This window comes from Pelobates fuscus, chromosome 3 (assembly GCF_036172605.1).
Source record: "Pelobates fuscus isolate aPelFus1 chromosome 3, aPelFus1.pri, whole genome shotgun sequence".
Taxonomy (NCBI): domain Eukaryota; kingdom Metazoa; phylum Chordata; class Amphibia; order Anura; family Pelobatidae; genus Pelobates; species Pelobates fuscus.
The window spans coordinates 7,230,772-7,252,324 of NC_086319.1; the positions used below are offsets into that span (position 1 = coordinate 7,230,772).

Genomic DNA, 21,553 nt, shown 5'->3' on the forward strand with positions numbered 1-21,553 from the left:
AACTCCCTATAGGATCCCTGAGGCAGTAAAAGATGAGATGAGGAAGGAAATCCAGGAGATGCTAAGACTAGGAGTGATAGAGCCATCTGACAGCCCGTGGGCCTCACCGGTGGTCCTAGTCCCCAAAAAGGATGGGACTACCCGGTTCTGTGTCGATTATCGACGTCTCAATGACAAAACCCTGACAGACGCATATCCCATGCCCCGAGTAGACGAGCTATTAGATCGTATTGCCAGGGGACGTTATCTGACCACCATCGATTTGTGTAAAGGGTATTGGCAGATTCCCCTGGCCAAGGAGGCTATCCCTAAGTCGGCCTTTGTCACCCCATTTGGCTTGTACCAATTTAAGGTCATGCCATTTGGGATGAAAAACGCCCCGGCTACATTTCAGCGCTTAGTGGACCGCCTCCTTGATGGCTTCCAGGATTTCGCCTGCGCGTACCTGGATGACATTGCGATTTATAGCGAAACCTGGGGAGAGCACTTAAGGCATGTAGAGGCCGTACTGGATCAGATTCGGGCCGCAGGGTTGACTCTGAAACCAGAAAAGTGTAACTTCGGCATGGCAGAAGTCCAGTACCTGGGACATCGAGTGGGATGTGGGAAGCAGCGCCCAGAACCCGCTAAAATTGAAGCTGTAGCTAACTGGCCCACACCCCACACCAAAACTCAAGTATTAGCATTTTTGGGGACCGCAGGATATTATAGGAGGTTTGTCCCTGACTATAGTACCATCGCAAAACCATTAACAGACCTAACCAAAAAGAACTTGCCTAGGATAGTCCTGTGGTCTCCCGCCTGTGAAACAGCCTTTCAGGCCCTAAAGAATGCTCTGATTCATGCACCTGTCCTGTCTGCCCCCGTCCCTAACAAAAGATTTGTCGTTCATACAGATGCATCCATGTATGGACTGGGGGCAGTTCTAAGCCAGGTCGGAGAAGATGGAGGCGAGCACCCTGTCGCGTATCTCAGTAGGAAACTGTTACCTAGAGAGGTGAGCTACGCGGCAGTGGAAAAGGAATGCTTAGCCCTGGTCTGGGCATTAAAGAAACTCACCCCATATTTGTACGGACAGGAATTTACACTAATCACCGACCATAACCCCCTGGTGTGGTTAAACAGAGTAGCTGGAGATAATGGACGCTTGTTGAGATGGAGCCTAGCACTGCAACCCTACAACTTTTCCATTCAATACCGCCCGGGCAGGTTTAACGGGAATGCCGATGGTCTGTCCAGACAAACAGAACTATTACCCTAACAAGGGACCGGACAGCCCCAAGTTGACCCGAAAAGGATCAATCCGGGTCTGCCGGAGTGTTCCACAAAAGGGGAGCAGTGTAACAGATCCTTCCAACTTAGTCTTTTCTTTTGTTCGGTTCATGCCTCTGTTCGCCTGATTTCGTGCGAAGTCCGTATGTGAAATATAGGTGGCCGCCATTTCAGGACTTTACACGTGTTCGCGGCCATCTTGTGTGCGAACAGCGGTGTTTGCCTGTAACCGCATGGAACTAAAAACGGATACGCAAACAGGCGAACACCGCTGAGTCCTCCAGACCTCCACAAGTTCGCACAGAAACTACCGAACACCCCACCATTCGGTAGTTACACTCAGTCACCTATGGGGATTTCAGCGAACCCCACGATTCGGATGGATGACAAGATTTTCATACCGTTTTACCGTGCGAACAGAGACCGACCGCAAGGCCAAAACTCATGGAACTATTTTCGGCTAGTTGGTCTGTGCGGTCGGTCAAAACTTTGAAACTCTGTAACTCCCGAACCGTTCATCCAATCGGGCTGATTTTTGGACAGAGTGTTCCCCTAACGAAGATCTCTCAAGCGGTGCCGGATTTAAAGGTGTACCCCCTGTTTTTGGGGTACATCCAGAACTGGGGCAAAATATTGTATGTTCTAATTGTATTATGTGGTTATCTGAGGGGAGGAGACGTGGGGGTGTTACCCTGTGCATAATTGGTTGTTTTCATCCTCCCCCTGGGAGTGTCCTGTGTGTACCCTTTTCTAATAAAAAGCAGGCTGGGTGTCCCAGTCCTCAGTTCATCTTGACCCTTCATAACGTAGCCTCGTCTCGTTCTTGAAAGGGGATTGTTTGGGAAGGTTATTCTGTTCCTGTTGCAGCTGAACCTGATTTTCGCTCTGGATATCGTGGATGGGATTATATCAGCCTACTTCTCCACAGCAGCTTGCAGGGAAAAAGGACGTCTCCAACGGCAGAAACCCTCTCTCTATCTGGGTAGCCGTTACAGTGTTGTAACATGCAGCTCCCATCAGATTGGATTACGTAATACAGTTGACCCAGCAATTAACATAAGAATGATAAATTCTCAGGACTGTCCAACTACCACCCTGTGGCCAGAGCATGGCCTTTTCTTCCAACCAACACAAACTGTTGTGTATACTGATGTATCTTATGTAACATTACCATTATTGTTAAATTTTTTATTATTTAATATACAGAGAGTTGCCCAGAGATGATGAAAGAATGGTTTAAAAATGTATTTCAAGCACATATTAATCTATTCTGGGATGCCACACAAGGGCTCAAGTTTAGAGAGAGAGGAAAAAAAGGGATCTGGGTACTGATATAATCTCAGGACTCAGTTTGGGAACATCAATTTGGAATAGGGCAGACATAGAGGGTCTTAACTCACGAGAACAAAATTATGGGTTGCAGCAAATTATGCTTAAAGAGGGACGAGTGGATTTTAACACTCTAGCTGAAACTGATGTCACGATACAGAACATTCACACAGTTGCTGCAGATTTGCAGTGGATATCGGTGAATGCTCTCAGAGAATCAGTTAATAACAATAATGTATCTAAAGCTATGGTATGTGGTATAGTTGTAAATTTACTAGACGAACATCTAAATTTAGGCCTCCAAGAAATAAAACAAGGGGAATGACCCAGAATAATCAATTCTACCCTAGTCTTTGATCTGGTTAGGGAATATGGCATAGATTGTCAGAATATGACTATGTTTGGTGAGTTGGAAGTGGCTAATCGCACTAATGTTTTAAAGCAATTCCTTCCACAAACTCGCTTAGTAATAAAAGAAGACCAGTACTGGAAAGTTATCAACCCCAGTTGCTGTGACAGACGTGGTAATGCTTGGCTTTGTTCCTGTGTACTAGAACCACTAGTCCAGGCAGATGGGTGCATGGTGGAAAACTCAGGGAGCTGCCCTGTTCACCTTCACAAACCCATAAATGGTTGGAAAAGAGTGGTGCACGGACAGGGTCCCACGATCTGCGCACTGGGAGTATCTTCAGTTCTGTGGCAGCAAACTATACAATGTAGGGTACCCCAAACAGGATGGTGTGTTAATCTTACCTATGGCTCCATGAAAGTGGGCAAGGAGGTCATAAGAGCCAATATCCAACTCACACAAAGATCTATGGACATGGTACAGGAAGATCTAGGAAATTGGAATAAAATGGCTCCCTCACTTTTTAAGAAAATCCCACCACTTAATGTAGATTTGGATACATTATTTAAAAGAAATAATCAAATGGTTGTGCAATTGCAAGAGCTGGTGAAGGAAAATGTAGCTAGCCTTAATGATTTAACAAATAGTTTTCAAGAGCCCTGGTGGAGCATACCCTATAATACTTACACACACCCAGGATTAAGAACTGCTTCTGTAGTATTTGTTTGGAGGAAAGAACTAAAAAAAAAAAAAAAAAAATCCATACAAAGCAGGAAAAATTAGAGCTCACATCCATTTTAGGGGTATAAAATATATGTGTGGGTTCATGTCTTGCCTTAATTTTTTTTTAATAATATACAGAAATCAGAGTGGGTGGCGGGGTTGTATGTGAATAATCTCCTTATTAGATCTTATTCAAGTGGGGGAGTGTTGGGGAAAATATTATATATATATCTGTTTAATATGTGCTTGATTAAGTCTGTGTGTATGGGAGGTCAGGAATTATCTTCAAAGGGAGTTTCTGTTTAGATAGTTGGAAAGATACAGCACCTGAAAGGCACCGATCACATTTACATATCAACTAGTCTTCAAAGGAGTCTCTATCTAGGAAAACACACCTTAGGTTAGAGACAAAGGGATGGCTGGGAGAGTTAACACAATAAAATAACAGGATAGACAACACTGGGCCTTGGGAAAGTAAATCACATTTACATATCAATTGAGCTGAGGAGTTTGCTATTTACAACATGGGAACCAATTCCTTTAAAAATAGAAGATACTGACATCACATTAGATTAGGTTTGGTAAGACACACATGCTGCACACAACATCTCACAGCACATACACAATGTAGCCGATATTATTAGATATATGGAATGTGTGAGTGTTATGAATGTATTGTAACTCTGTAATACTATAACTCTGTAACATTCTTCTTCTGTAATATTTAATTGGGCAGATTCTAAGTAAAGATTTCTCTCTGGTAAGAACTATGGTGTTGGCTGTTTATTTGTAATATCGGGTAGAATACCTTAGTAGTGCTAGCCATATATTTATCTGGACAAGGGGATAAAGATATATGTTAGTTCTTGGAAGAGGTGACACAGGGATATTACATTCACTATTAAAACACAACGCAGAGTGGATTTCTCTCAAAAGGATACCAATTGGAAGTATTGGTGGTGAGAGAAGGATTATACAACATAATTGGTGCCGTGACCATGGCCGGAAGATTTCTTTCTTCAGAATCTGCCTAGGATCCAAGTTTTAACATCAACGTATTTGGTTCTGTGACTGTCAGCCAGAAGAGCTTTCCAGTGTCTGCATAAAGTTTGGTGAGTATATTCGTTATTTATTCTATTGTTGCAGTGCATATTTTTAATATGGCATGTGAAAAGGTAGATGCAAAAATGGCTTGTTCAGAAAATGTGAAACAATGGCTTATGAATTATATTAAGAGACATGGTGGTCCTTATGAAATCTCTCAGGACGGTAAACAGTCATGGGAAAAGATGCAGGAGTTTTTAGGAGAAGTGTTATTTGAGAAAAACGTGTCTGATAAAAAAAGAAAAGGGTGTATTATGCAAGCGTTACTATCATGTTGTTTAAAATTAGAGGGAATTTTAAAAATAAAGGAGGATGAAATGGCAGAGCTTAACTCAGTAATTAACATGAAATCTGAGAAATTGAATAATAAGATTGTAGATCTAAGAGTGCATGCAGTTACAACTGGTGAAGCTTTGATTGAAAAGGCCAAAATGTGCGACGAACTTACAGTGGAGAATGAGAGGCTGAATGAGAAAATTTTGAAGATGCAAAAAGAATTGGATGAATGCAGACATGCTACTAATATGGCTTTTAATAAAATGGCAGAAAGTATGGCACCTTCGAGTAGGTCTCCTGTATCTGAAATTCCAGGGTCTATTGCTAACCCAGGGATTGGAGATACAGGATACAAACCTCTTTTTCCATGGGAGGATTTGAAAGAAAAGTCAGTGACAAATCTCCCTGCGGCTCCAACTACAACAACCACAGTGTTGAATCCTGATAATTCTGGAGAGATTCAGCTGGTTAATAAGCAGTTAAAGCCACAAGAAATGGATGCCATAGTTAGAGAAATAGGGCAGGTCCCTCAGCAGGATATCAATCGCTTTTTGCAATGGTTTTGTGGAATTCAAAGAGTGAAAGAGATGTATAGTTTGACAACTAGTGATATGGAGAGAGTGCTGCAGAGAGTTGTTGGAAATGGATTGTGGGTCAGGATTGTACAGACATGTGGTCAGCAGCGTAGAACTAGGGATATGTTGAAAGAGATCTTGAGAGCACTTTATGGAATTACATCAAATGTGTCATTGTCTGGAAAAATTAAACAGCTGAAACAAGAGTCTCCGTATGAATTGTCAGCTAGAATCTCCACAGTGATGGAACAGTTTGGTGTCAGTAATCCTGGTTTTGAACAGGGAGGGATGGTGCATAGATCAATGTTTTTGGATGCATTAGAGGAAGATATTAAGGATGAGATATCTGTAACCCCAAACCCATCAGAAATGTGTGATTTACTGTTAAGAGCTGATAATTTGTGGCGAAGAAAGGTTAAAAATGAGAGTTTTGCTGTAGATGCTGCCAGGATTTTCAGAGTAGAGAGGAGAGACAGGTCTACCATGTATCCTCAGAAACCAATCAGGGGAAATAGATTTCAGCATATGGGAAATTTTAGAGGTGAGAATGAATCTGGTAGTGACAAAAGACGGAGAGATCCACAGAGGGACCATAGGAATAGGGATAGTGCTAAAGGGAGCAATGTAATGGGAGACAATTGGAGAAATAGATGGGAGGAGCCTCAGGTAATCAACAATAATTGGAATAATAATAATAACTGGGAGAGGCTAAAATGGAGAGATAATAACTGGGAAAATCCCAGTTGGAGAGAAAAACGAAGAAACAACAGAGAGAATACTTGGAGAAGGAACCATAGATGGGATGAGCAGCCCAATAGACGAAATTGGGATAATTGGAGGAATAAAGAAGGGAATAGCGAATTCTGGGACCTGAAGAGACAGACCGAGAGATTGGAGGCAGAAGTAAAAGCACTTAGGGAACAGATCAGAGAGGAGGGAAAGACTGATCAATTGAGGGTCCCCAGCAATTAATAACTCCCATCATTTTTTGGTTTTTCTCTACATCTGTGTGTATTTTTGTTTTTCTAATAGCCTTTAATAGCCTTAAGCTGATTTTTTATTTTTATCTTTGTATGGCAACAGATCATTGTCAGTTATCTTGTATGCTGACAAACATATTTGATCGTTTGTCGTTGTTTTTTTTTTTTTTTAAAAGGGGATATAACAGAGCTTCAGATTGGAAACAGAGTAATGTTGCAAATTTTTTCCCTCTACCATCCATTTCCAAAACCAAAATGGAAAGGTCCATATATTGTGCTTGACAAAATTGTCCCTTCTGTGTATTTGTTAGACGTGGGAGATAAGAACTTTATGCCAAGTTAATGTAAATGTTAACATAGTCTCTTAGTTCTCTTTTCCAGATAATAGGAGATGGAGTGGATCCCTGGAAGAGCAGCCCACATAAGGAATATGAAGTGCAAGAAAACAGCAGTCGTGATGTGGTGGTTATGTGTATCGTTTTTTATGTATATACTGTATAGCTTAGGAAGGAATGTCATGATGAAGAATAATAATAAAATGGTACATCAGAGTACTCCAGTAGAGGGTTATCATAGGGAGAAAAGGAATTCGGAAAATTCAGAGAATATCAAAGTAACATTAAAAGTAAAGGAACAATCACCTGATGTTACATGTAAAGACAATCTTACAGTCGTTGGGCCTATAGGGGGGTGGATAGTGGTACAATGTAATATTTCAATGCCTAAAACTAACCTTCCCTCTGAATTTGCAGTTTGGAAATATCCTGGAGGAAGTGATTTACATAAGAGTACCAGTATATTTTGGGCCAATGCCACAAAGGAAGTGAGGATAAAGATGCTGCTGGAGAGAAATTTTACATTTTCCCAGGATGGTGTTTGTAACAGATCCTTCCAACTTAGTCTTTTCTTTTGTTCGGTTCATGCCTCTGTTCGCCTGATTTCGTGCGAAGTCCGTATGTGAAATATAGGTGGCCGCCATTTCAGGACTTTACACGTGTTCGCGGCCATCTTGTGTGCGAACAGCGGTGTTTGCCTGTAACCGCATGGAACTAAAAACGGATACGCAAACAGGCGAACACCGCTGAGTCCTCCAGACCTCCACAAGTTCGCACAGAAACTACCGAACACCCCACCATTCGGTAGTTACACTCAGTCACCTATGGGGATTTCAGCGAACCCCACGATTCGGATGGATGACAAGATTTTCATACCGTTTTACCGTGCGAACAGAGACCGACCGCAAGGCCAAAACTCATGGAACTATTTTCGGCTAGTTGGTCTGTGCGGTCGGTCAAAACTTTGAAACTCTGTAACTCCCGAACCGTTCATCCAATCGGGCTGATTTTTGGACAGAGTGTTCCCCTAACGAAGATCTCTCAAGCGGTGCCGGATTTAAAGGTGTACCCCCTGTTTTTGGGGTACATCCAGAACTGGGGCAAAATATTGTATGTTCTAATTGTATTATGTGGTTATCTGAGGGGAGGAGACGTGGGGGTGTTACCCTGTGCATAATTGGTTGTTTTCATCCTCCCCCTGGGAGTGTCCTGTGTGTACCCTTTTCTAATAAAAAGCAGGCTGGGTGTCCCAGTCCTCAGTTCATCTTGACCCTTCATAACGTAGCCTCGTCTCGTTCTTGAAAGGGGATTGTTTGGGAAGGTTATTCTGTTCCTGTTGCAGCTGAACCTGATTTTCGCTCTGGATATCGTGGATGGGATTATATCAGCCTACTTCTCCACAGCAGCTTGCAGGGAAAAAGGACGTCTCCAACGGCAGAAACCCTCTCTCTATCTGGGTAGCCGTTACAGTGTTGTAACATGCAGCTCCCATCAGATTGGATTACGTAATACAGTTGACCCAGCAATTAACATAAGAATGATAAATTCTCAGGACTGTCCAACTACCACCCTGTGGCCAGAGCATGGCCTTTTCTTCCAACCAACACAAACTGTTGTGTATACTGATGTATCTTATGTAACATTACCATTATTGTTAAATTTTTTATTATTTAATATACAGAGAGTTGCCCAGAGATGATGAAAGAATGGTTTAAAAATGTATTTCAAGCACATATTAATCTATTCTGGGATGCCACACAAGGGCTCAAGTTTAGAGAGAGAGGAAAAAAAGGGATCTGGGTACTGATATAATCTCAGGACTCAGTTTGGGAACATCAATTTGGAATAGGGCAGACATAGAGGGTCTTAACTCACGAGAACAAAATTATGGGTTGCAGCAAATTATGCTTAAAGAGGGACGAGTGGATTTTAACACTCTAGCTGAAACTGATGTCACGATACAGAACATTCACACAGTTGCTGCAGATTTGCAGTGGATATCGGTGAATGCTCTCAGAGAATCAGTTAATAACAATAATGTATCTAAAGCTATGGTATGTGGTATAGTTGTAAATTTACTAGACGAACATCTAAATTTAGGCCTCCAAGAAATAAAACAAGGGGAATGACCCAGAATAATCAATTCTACCCTAGTCTTTGATCTGGTTAGGGAATATGGCATAGATTGTCAGAATATGACTATGTTTGGTGAGTTGGAAGTGGCTAATCGCACTAATGTTTTAAAGCAATTCCTTCCACAAACTCGCTTAGTAATAAAAGAAGACCAGTACTGGAAAGTTATCAACCCCAGTTGCTGTGACAGACGTGGTAATGCTTGGCTTTGTTCCTGTGTACTAGAACCACTAGTCCAGGCAGATGGGTGCATGGTGGAAAACTCAGGGAGCTGCCCTGTTCACCTTCACAAACCCATAAATGGTTGGAAAAGAGTGGTGCACGGACAGGGTCCCACGATCTGCGCACTGGGAGTATCTTCAGTTCTGTGGCAGCAAACTATACAATGTAGGGTACCCCAAACAGGATGGTGTGTTAATCTTACCTATGGCTCCATGAAAGTGGGCAAGGAGGTCATAAGAGCCAATATCCAACTCACACAAAGATCTATGGACATGGTACAGGAAGATCTAGGAAATTGGAATAAAATGGCTCCCTCACTTTTTAAGAAAATCCCACCACTTAATGTAGATTTGGATACATTATTTAAAAGAAATAATCAAATGGTTGTGCAATTGCAAGAGCTGGTGAAGGAAAATGTAGCTAGCCTTAATGATTTAACAAATAGTTTTCAAGAGCCCTGGTGGAGCATACCCTATAATACTTACACACACCCAGGATTAAGAACTGCTTCTGTAGTATTTGTTTGGAGGAAAGAACTAAAAAAAAAAAAAAAAAAATCCATACAAAGCAGGAAAAATTAGAGCTCACATCCATTTTAGGGGTATAAAATATATGTGTGGGTTCATGTCTTGCCTTAATTTTTTTTTAATAATATACAGAAATCAGAGTGGGTGGCGGGGTTGTATGTGAATAATCTCCTTATTAGATCTTATTCAAGTGGGGGAGTGTTGGGGAAAATATTATATATATATCTGTTTAATATGTGCTTGATTAAGTCTGTGTGTATGGGAGGTCAGGAATTATCTTCAAAGGGAGTTTCTGTTTAGATAGTTGGAAAGATACAGCACCTGAAAGGCACCGATCACATTTACATATCAACTAGTCTTCAAAGGAGTCTCTATCTAGGAAAACACACCTTAGGTTAGAGACAAAGGGATGGCTGGGAGAGTTAACACAATAAAATAACAGGATAGACAACACTGGGCCTTGGGAAAGTAAATCACATTTACATATCAATTGAGCTGAGGAGTTTGCTATTTACAACATGGGAACCAATTCCTTTAAAAATAGAAGATACTGACATCACATTAGATTAGGTTTGGTAAGACACACATGCTGCACACAACATCTCACAGCACATACACAATGTAGCCGATATTATTAGATATATGGAATGTGTGAGTGTTATGAATGTATTGTAACTCTGTAATACTATAACTCTGTAACATTCTTCTTCTGTAATATTTAATTGGGCAGATTCTAAGTAAAGATTTCTCTCTGGTAAGAACTATGGTGTTGGCTGTTTATTTGTAATATCGGGTAGAATACCTTAGTAGTGCTAGCCATATATTTATCTGGACAAGGGGATAAAGATATATGTTAGTTCTTGGAAGAGGTGACACAGGCATTTTACATTCACTATTAAAACACAACGCAGAGTGGATTTCTCTCAAAAGGATACCAATTGGAAGTATTGGTGGTGAGAGAAGGATTATACAACAGCTGGGTGTTCCAGCACTCAGTTCTTCTTGACCCTTCAAAATGTAGCCTCGTCTCGTTTTTGAAAGGGAATTATATGGGATTATTAATCTGCTCTTTTTACAGCTGAACCTGAGTCTCCCTCTGGATCTCGTGGATGGGATTATACCAGCTTTACTTTTATACAGCAGCTTGCCAGGGAAAAGGACGTCTCCAACGGCTGATACCCTCTCACTATCTGGGTAGCCGTTACAAAGATTCTTTTTTACTTTTGTCAGGTTTTTCAATCTTTAGATGATAACTTCAGGTCGTGTTTCAGATATTTAAGGTTGACAACCATATTTATATTTCTCACTCTCCTTGTGGCTTACGCCTTGCCACACCATGTGTCTACTTATGAGACTAGATTAAATTGGGCATAACTCGTAAAACTGGCTCTTGAAAATTAGACAGGAGGCCATTTTTTAACTGTATGGATGTGAGAGCCCTATACTTTAAAATCTCTTTGTGATGTTGGTTTATACATGTTTTTTTTTGTGTAGACATACCACCGAAGGAACTGGAGGATCTTATTTGGAGAACAAATGGTTAGAATGATAACAATTAATACCCAAGGCCTGGATTCCCCAAATAAAAGATCTCTGATATATCATTTCTTGTTTAAAGAAAACAACTGATGTTTGATTTCTCTAAGAAAGTCACTGGAAGGGAGATGAAAAGTTAAGTGTGGGTTGGGGGAACTAAACTTCTCACCCTCTAACTGGCCTCTTTCAAAGGTAAGAAGAAACGAGGAGTTGCTATTATATTTTCACATATCATAAAATTAGAATTGAAACAAATTTACAAATGATAATGGCACTATGAAAATGATTTCCTTCTTTCCAAAAGCATCCCAACAGAAAATATTTCAAAATAGCAGCATCTCATAAAGTGTAATAGCTCAAACCCATACACCACAAAACAATATATCCAAATAAGGTGGGATTTTAAACACTTTCCATAAATACTTGCGGCACACACAATAATACAAATTTAGGCACCTTTTTTGGATATGTAAAATGGATGTATTACAGCAGAGAGCAGACCCAGAAGGTAGATTTCCACAAGTCTATGGGAGAGTGCTGGAGAGCCAAATACCCAGACGACCAGGATTACACATTCTCCTCAATAGCCAATCAGACATACTCCAGGCTTGACTACTTCTTTCTCCCCCACTACTTTCTCACTGACCTGAAGAAAATTCACACAACTCCAGACACAACTCCAAACTGACATCCACAAGACGGGAGCTATCCACCCTACTAAATGCCTCCTATCAGAGGCAATACCTCCAAATGAAGACGTACTTCTACACAAACACAAACAAGTGTGGAGCACTGTTGGCCCGCATGACTGCCAAACGGAGAGCAGCCACCTACATCCCTAAGATAAGGTGGGCTGACAACAGACTGGCATACCTACCTAGCTAAGACACTGCGATCCTACTACGCACAGCTATTTTCCCTCCCACGCCAAACACCAGCACAGGGGAGCACCCCCCGAGATGCAACCCTGGTGGCATACCTAGAACGCCATATCCACAAAGCCTTACCAAAGAGGCAGCACAAGAACTCAAGGAGCCCCTCACTATAGAGGAACTCGCATGGGCCCTCAAGACAACTAAATTATGCAAGAGCCCTGGCCCCGACGGGCTCCCCACACGATACTACAAACAATTTGCAGATCTGCTCCTCCCCCACCTCCTCAAACCCTATAATTTTATTAGAAATAACCATGGCATCCCCACGGAAGCCCTCACTGCCAACACAACTCTGATGTCGAAAGAGGGCAAGGACACTGAGCAATGTGCAAATTACAGACTAATATCCTTACTAAATTGTGAGCTCAAACTATTTACCAAGATCCTGTCCACACGACTGCAGCGGTTCCTCCCCGACCTGGTCCACCAAGACCAGGCGGAGTTCGTCCCCAAAAGGGAGGCACTGGACAACACAACCCGAGCATTGTCCTTAATCCACTATGCACAACAGAAGAAAGGGGGCCTTTTCCTGCTCTCTACAGACGCAGAGAAGGCCTTCAACAGAGTCAACTGGGACTACCTGCTTGCAGTCCTGGAATCCCTAGGGATGGGTGCTTTCATGCAAGGCTGGATAAAGGCTCTATACACAACCCCCACCACCTGGATCTGTATGAATGGGGCTCTCACTGAACCCTTTCTGATCCTAAACGGCACACAACAGGGATGCCCCCTCTCGCCCTTGCTCTATGAACCTTTCCTGAATGCTGTGCGATATAACCCCCAGATCCATGGGCTCCAAGTGGGTAAAGACAAACACTCAGTGGCGGCATATGCTGATGACTTACTATTCTTTGTGACAAAGCCTGAGGTTTCCCTTCCCACAATCATGACAGAATTCGAAACATATGGCGACATTTCAAATCTCAAAATAAATTACACAAAATCAACCATCCTGAACATCTCCATACCTCAAAAGTTAGAAAGAGAGCTACGTGGCGTAGAGGTGGCAACCACCCCTTCAAATGGGCAGAGTCCTCCTTGAAATAATTGGGGGTCTGGCTAAGACCTCACTCACCTCTACCAAGCAAACTTTCACCCCATCCTGACCATGGTGCGTATTGACCTACAGGACTGGTCTAGGCCAGGCAAATCCTGGTATGGTAGGAGAGGGACTGTGAAGATGACCATTCTACCCCGAATACTCTACTTATTCCAGACAGTACCCATCACTATCCCTAAATCATTCTACACTGGTACTACAATTTATCTGGTGCAAGATCAAAGCCAGGATTAGCCACAACACCCTCACACACCCGAAGGCAGATGGCGGACTGGCCCTGCCTGACTTTAGACAATATTACATGGCGACACATGTCAATAGAATAATGGAATGGACAAAGCAAGGAGTATCTAAACTCTGGAAGTCAGTGGAGATAGCATTGGTGGGACGACCAGTGGGAGTCCTTCCTTGGCTGGACCTTCTCCACTGCTCAAGAATAGCTGCCCCTCATCCACTTTATCAAAGCCACTACGCAAATATGGCACCACCTAGCAACCAAATTGGAGCTTGCATCCTTCCCCTCCCCATTATACCCAATAGTACACAACACAGAATTCCCCCCGGGACTAGAGGTGCGAGTGTTCCAAACACTATTGGGACACAGCCTCCTCCAACTCAGACACGCGACACGAGACGGCACCATGAAACCCATGAATGACATCCCCAACCCTACCACACTGAACTTTATGCACCACTTCAGGTACAGACAACTAACACGATTCATTGCTTCTATACCACAAACACACTTAGTATCGAGGGAACCCACTGACTTCAAGTCACTATGCATGCAGAGTGAGCCCATGGAGAGGGGACTCTTGTTCCTTTATCAATTTCTCATGCACCGCAGGAGAAATGGAAGGCCGCCCTGGTGACTACACTTACGCCTACGCAATGGTCCAAAGTCTGCACCCTGACACTACACTGTGCACTATCCAGCGGGACACAAGAAACAGTGTTCAAGCTGATGGCCTACTGGTATAGGACACCCCTAGTACTACATGTGGTGACATTCTGTCATCAAACTAACATGGTGACCAGGGGTCATGTGATCAAGTTCATGTAGATCTTTCTTACAGGGGGATAAGCTTTACCCTTTGATATGTTAAGTAGGTAATTCAATACCTTTACAAGTCAGGAGAGAGATAGCCACTCCTCTCTATCTTCATTTCTCTCTGTTCCTTCTTGGCTGTGCTACTGAGCAGACGCCATGTGCTATCTTGGTGAACCATGTTATACTCTGCTGCTTCCTTTTCTTCCTTGGTGAATGTGATGTTGGACTTGCAGCAGTGAGCCATTACTAGATGTGAAGGCCTAACCGTGGGTGAGATCAAACGTGTGGGGAAAGGGATTACTATATAGATAGATAGATTTAAAAGGGTTGTTGCTCCGTGGGTCTGGGCTGTGTGTTATAGTATTGTGTGTTGCCTTCTAAATAAATACCTTTTAATGTAGACGAACCTTGTGTAATATTTATATTAATTTGGTGATACACCACACTACATGCCATAGACCCCTTGGCCACAGACCACTGCTGGAGATGCAAGCAGGCCACTGGCACGCTGCTGCATATCTGTCACCTGATAAGACCCTACTGGGCCATGATCCACAAAATTATACAGAAATTCTCAGATAGCCCCCCCCCCCCCCCCCTGCAACCAGCAGCACCCCTGCAACCAGCAGCAGACAGGAGAGGTCTCCCCTGATGGCCACTTTGCTTCAGCGTATGGAAGAGCTACGCACTATTGAGGAGCTCATCATGCTAGCTGAAGGTAAAACACAAACAAACATGGCAATCTGGACCTAATGAATCCTGAAGGTTGACTCTGCGGATTTTCTCTCCTTAAGGCAATAATTAAGAGGGAAGGGTCAGACTGATGGGTAAGCCGGGAGGGTAACAAGTATGCCCACACTGCTAGCTCAACCCCGACCTGGGCACTAGCCCTCTCCTCTTTCATTCCTCCTTCCCTTGCCCCCAACTTCCCCCTCCCCTCCCATTCCTCCTCGCTCCTTCACCCCTCTCCCCCTCTGTGCCCACCTCTAGCCAGACCCATGACCGCGGCCTGGGGGAGCATCCATGCCCTGGGAAACTGGGAGGATTGACAGGACAGCCGGAAGGGTGCTCTCATTCTGGACCAACGTGGCATGGACACCTGGCCTGTTACATTTAAGGCACCCATCGGTGCGCTGCAATAGTATATACGCACTTTTGTTTGTTCCTGAACCTGGTTTCACACCAGCCTGTATTAGCCTGACGGTATCTGCATACTGCATACGTCCCAGCATACTTCATTATTTTCTGCATGGGTACCTGCGTTTTCCGACTTTTTCTTTTTGCTATTACCTTAAACAGTGTCTGCGAGCTTGGACTCAATGCATCTTCACCGTTCTCGGTACCAGCGTGTACCTGTGTTTAGTCCATAAAGGACACATAAAAGTGACTTATTACAAAAAACCTTATTAAAATGTTATTTACAAAGAAGGTAGATTTCTGAAATAAATTAAATATACATTAGTTAATGTTTATCTACCTAATAAATCACCGGTAGCTGCATTAACAAAGATCTTGGAACACATGGAGGAGATCGAATATGGGAAGGGGTTAATTGCAGGTGATTTTAACTGTGTATTGGATCCTGTTATTAATAATAAAAAATCAAGTCTGCAAAATCCCTTAATAACACTATGCACACATTTTACTTTTTTGATCTCTGGAGATTCTTACACCCTCCAGAAATAGTTTACCCGCGTTTCTAGTTTATCTCACCATTTACCAAACACAAAACTGCTGGTTCTCTTTACTGATCTCTCAAAAGCTATTAAAATGAACAAATTAGCTCCATCTTAAATTAATTCAAATTTAGTGAATGAGACACAAAATCTCAATCAAAAAAAAGTTGGAGAATAATGTGAAAATACTAGAAAAAATAAGAATGAAAACATATAGTAAAGGTAATTGGGTGGCTAAAGTGCTCTTACAAAAATTGAAAGACAGGGCTGCCTCAAACAAAATAACATCAGTTAATAAAAAATGAGGTGTATTTCACTTTAATTTGCACGATAAAATGAATGGAGAGGAGTGGTGCTCAGTACTTTCTAAAGCATGTATGACTGTTCATTGGTTACATTTAACCATTATTTTCTCTAAAACTTAGAATATATGGTCCTCTAGGCTGTCACAAATGTCAACTCCATATCACTCAGCTGGAGGTGTGAAAAACATCTGGGTACTTTCATTCAGGTGTGGCTTGAGGACTTTACTGTTTAGGATTTTCTGATTAATAAACCTGGAAATTGTTCTACTTCATTTAAATGCATCACAACTCTAAAAACTATATTCATTTATTTTTTATTCATTTCATGGTGGCAGGCCGTAATTCGGAAATCTAATTATTTACGTTTTATTTCAATTGTAAATGGAGGCCTTAGTATTTGCGATTCTTGGCTAAAAAAGTTGTCGGATTTACGATCATCAGAATCTACAGATACAGCAAGTTACGGCTACAAACAGAACAATTCCTGCTTCATTATTCCGGCTGCCATGAGTACAAGGTTTTATTTATTTGAGAATACCCCTTTAGACTGTAATTTTTCCGGGTGCTTCATGTGACATACAGTATATAGAGCGTGACTTGCGACAGCGTATGCTCAATGTAAATGTATAAATTAGAAAGAGAGATTTATTGTCCAATGACAAAACTCACCATAAACAATAAACATGAGATGTCAAAGCAATTCAAGTACTCAGATTATTTCTTCAAACATTCTTTATAAATTGATGTCATCGCGGCAAACCCTGCCAAGGAAACCGAGAGATGTTCCCGCAGATTGCTCAATTTTTAGAATGTGGTCGGAGCCGCGTACCACGTACAGTGAACAGAAGGCCTTCTGGGTAAAACGTTATTGCTTATCATTGGGACTCCCCCACTGATTACAGGTATCTCTGGATCCTAAATTACAGCAGCCTCCAATAAATGCTACAGTTTCATTGTTAATATCTACTAAAAGAGTATTGCAAATCAGATCTAAAGGAATGTTTGGGTTTTTTGGGTAAAATGGAAATTCTAAACACCAGCTGTAAGAATCCGGACAAATGTAAGATGGTGAGATGAAAAAAAACGTGATGAACCCAGAGTTAATTATATATTTCCTATATATACTGGGGACTCAGAGTTACAATGTCTCCGTTCAGAAACAAAACTGTCTTTTAACCAGAGACAAAGGCCCATTGTGAGCTGCTATCTGGGAGATAATTAGATGGAATGAACGTTTATGCTCCATCGCATCCAATTCACAATTATCCCATCTTTCAGTGAGAAGCCAGACCTTATTTACCAATGCCAGAACCTGGGAATTAGTAAACAATATATTTATTTATTTATTTATAAAATAGTTTACCAGGAAAGATACATTGAGATTTCTCTAGTTTTCAATGATACATTAGGGTACAATAAAATACAAAAACAATATTAACCCCTTAAGGACCGAGGACGGTTCAGGACCGTCCTAACGGTCCAATGTACTTACCCGATCGCCGTCGTTCCCCCAGCGGCGATCGGCGGTGCTCCCGTTGTGGGGAGATTGCCTGCAGCCCAGACAGTCTCCCCATGGCGAATTAGGACCCCTGTGGCCATGTGATCGCTCAACAGGGCGACCACATGGTCACAATAGGTGTCCATGTGTCTGCCTGCAGGGGGACTGTCTGTGCTGACAGGCAGTCTCCCTGCTAGTGTAAAATAAAAATAAAAATTAAGTTAAAGTTAATAAAAAAAATGTATTATTATATATGTTTATATATATATATATGATATATAGACATATATTATACCTATATAATATATGTCTATATATCATATATATAATGTCATGCTAAGTGTATTTTTTATATTAATATGTACATATATTATTATAAAAATACACTTATAATTAAATTACACACGTATATATATAATATATATAATAACTATATATATTGTATATATATATATATTATTATAAAATACAAATAATAAGTAATTTAAATTAAATTAAACATGTAAAAATAATAATACATTTTTTTTAAAAAAATTATATATCTATACGAAATTTTATTCTAACTGTATTTTGATATTAATACATATATATATTTATATCAAAATACACTTAGAATGAAATTGTATATATATCTATGTATATATAAATAAATAAAAAGAATACAAACTATACATATGTCCATATACAAAATTACATAAATAATTATATAAATATACACGTAGACTTGCATTTATATTTAAATTCTACGTGCGTATTTATGTAATATTTTTACATAATTAAGTTATTTTACTGATTGCAATTTAAGGGACCTGCCTGCCAACCCAGGCCGAAAGTCCAGAGAATTTAATTTGCTGGTTTTAGAAATATTTTTACTCCACACAGTGTATGGATGATAAATTGAGCCCACTGCCATATAACGATCACTTTTTTACATGACCACCACATGTGGATATAATTTCCTTTTCCCTCTCTACACTTCCAGCACTTTGAGTCCATGGATGTATCAAATTTAGCTATTTTAGTTGGAGTCATATACCATTGGTAAGCCAACTTGAAGTGTGTTTCTATCAATATAAAGGAATGGACATATTTATAGATTTTTTGTAAGATAGCTATCCATTCATCTAATTCTATATTTATTTTTAATTCAATGTTCCATTTTTTAACAGCGCTTGTTAGGACTGAATCATTCATTGGGACTAACATTTTAACACATCTAGAGAACAGCTGCTTTGTTTTATTCTGGTATAAAATTGATTTTAAAATTAATTTAATTTGCTATCACTGTATTTTACCCTGTAACGTTCTACGACACCCTAAACCCTGTACATGTGTGGTACTTTTTTACTCGGGAGACTTCGCTGAACACAAATATTAGTGATTCAAAACAGTAAAACATATCACAGCGATGATATTGTCAGTGAAAGTGAAATTTTTTGCATTTTTCACACACAAACAGCACTTTTACTGATGATATATTGTGATACATTTTCCAGTTTTGAAACACTAATATTTGTGTTCAGCAACGTCTCCTGAGTATAACAGTACCCCCCATGTACAGGTTTTATAGCGTTTATGAAAGTTATAGGGTCAAATATATGGGTCAAATATTTTTACATTGAAAATGGCCAGGTTGGTTACGTTGCCTTTGAGAGCGTTTGGTAGCCCAGGAATGAGAATTACCACCATGATGGCATACCATTTGCAAAAGAAGACAACTAAATGTATTGCAAATGGGGTATGTCCAGTCTTTTTTAGTAACCACTTAGTCACAAACACTGGCCAAAATTAGCGTTCAATTTAGTTTTTTACTTTTTTCACACACAAACAAATATGAACGCTAACTTTGGCCAGTGTTTGCGACTAAGTGGCTACTAAAAAAGTCTGGACATACCCCATATTCAATACCCTGGATTGTCTACTTTTAAAAAAATATGTACATGTGGGGTGTTATTTAGCGATTTATGACAGATAATAGTGTTACAATGTCACTATTGATACATTTTAAAAATGTATGTTTTGAAACCGCAATATCCTACTTGTACTTATAGCCCTATAACATGCAAAAAAATAGCAAAAAGCATGTAAACACTGGGTATTTTTAAACTCAGGACAACACTGTTATCTGTCATAAATCTCTGTGTACCACCCCACATGTACATATTTTTTTTAAAGTAGACAACCCAAGGTATTCAATATGGGGTATGTCCAGACTTTTTTAGTAGCCACTTAGTCGCAAACACTGGCCAAAGTTAGCGTTCATATTTGTTTGTGTGTGAAAAAAGTAAAAAACTAAATTGAACGCTAATTTTGGCCAGTGTTTGTGACTAAGTGGTTACTAAAAAAGACTGGACATACCCCATTTGCAATACCTTGGGTTGTCTTCTTTTGCAAATGGTATGCCATCATGGGGGTAATTCTCATTCCTGGGCTACCATACGCTCTCAAAGGCAACGTAACCAACCTGGCCATTTTCAATGTAAAAATATTTGACCCATATATTTGACCCTGTAACTTTCATAAACGCTATAAAACCTGTACATGGGGGGTCCTGTTCTACTAAGGAGACTTTGCTGAACACAAATATTAGTGTTTCAAAACTGGAAAATGTATCACAACAATTATATCATAAGTAAAAGTGCTGTTTGTGTGTGAAAATTTAAAAAAAAAATCACTTTTGTGATATGATTTTACTGTTTTGAATCACTAATATTTGTGTTCAGCAAAGTCTCCCGAGTAAAACAGTACCCCCCATGTACAGGTTTTAGGGTGTCGTAGAATGTTACAGGGTAAAATACAGTGTTAGCAAATTAAATTCTCTGGACTTTCGACATGGGTTGGCAGGCAGGTCCCTCAAATTGCAATCAATAAAATTACTTAATTATGTAAAAATATTACATAAATACACACGTAGAATTTAAATATATATGCATATTTATATATTTGAAGTCTACGTGTATATTTATATAATTATTTATGTAATTTTGTATATGGACATATGTATAGTTTGTATTCTTTTTATTTATTTATATAGACATAGATATATATACAATTTCATTCTAAGTGTATTTTGATATAAATATATATATATATTAATATCAAAATACAGTTAGAATAAAATTTCATATAGATATATAATTTGTTTTAATTTTTATTATTATTTTTATTTTTTTTTACTTAATTTAAATTACTTATTATTTGTATTTTATAATAATATATATATATACAATATATATAGTTATTATATATATTATATATATATATATATATATATACACGTGTGTAATTTAATTATAAGTGTATTTTTATATTAATATATGTACATATTAATATAAAAATACACTTAGTATGACATTATATATGATATATAGACGTATATTATATATATATATATATATAATTATTATTTTTATTTATTAACTTTAACCTGTTTTTTTTTCTTTGATTTTACACTAGCAGGGAGACTGCCTGTCAGCACAGACAGTCCCCCTGCAGGCAGACACATGGACACCTATTGTGACCATGTGGTCGCTCTGTTGAGCGATCACATGGCCACAGGGGTCCTAATACGCCATGGGGAGACTGTCTGGGCTGCAGGCAGTCTCCCCACAACGGGACCAACGCAGATCGCCGCCGGGGGAACGACGGCGATCGGGTAAGTAACTAA

At 40.1% G+C, this 21,553-nt stretch overlaps 2 protein-coding genes across 4 annotated transcripts in view; one reads left to right on the plus strand and one right to left on the minus strand.

The window, feature by feature from the left end:
* Window positions 1–21,553, minus strand: part of ST8SIA1 (ST8 alpha-N-acetyl-neuraminide alpha-2,8-sialyltransferase 1) — a 121,248-nt gene that overhangs the window by 62,848 nt on the left and 36,847 nt on the right. The window lies entirely within an intron of this gene.
* Window positions 4,861–6,600, plus strand: LOC134603672 (uncharacterized). The gene has a single exon (XM_063449855.1). It carries the CDS (start codon window positions 4,861–4,863, stop codon window positions 6,598–6,600), a length of 1,740 nt encoding a protein of 579 aa, XP_063305925.1.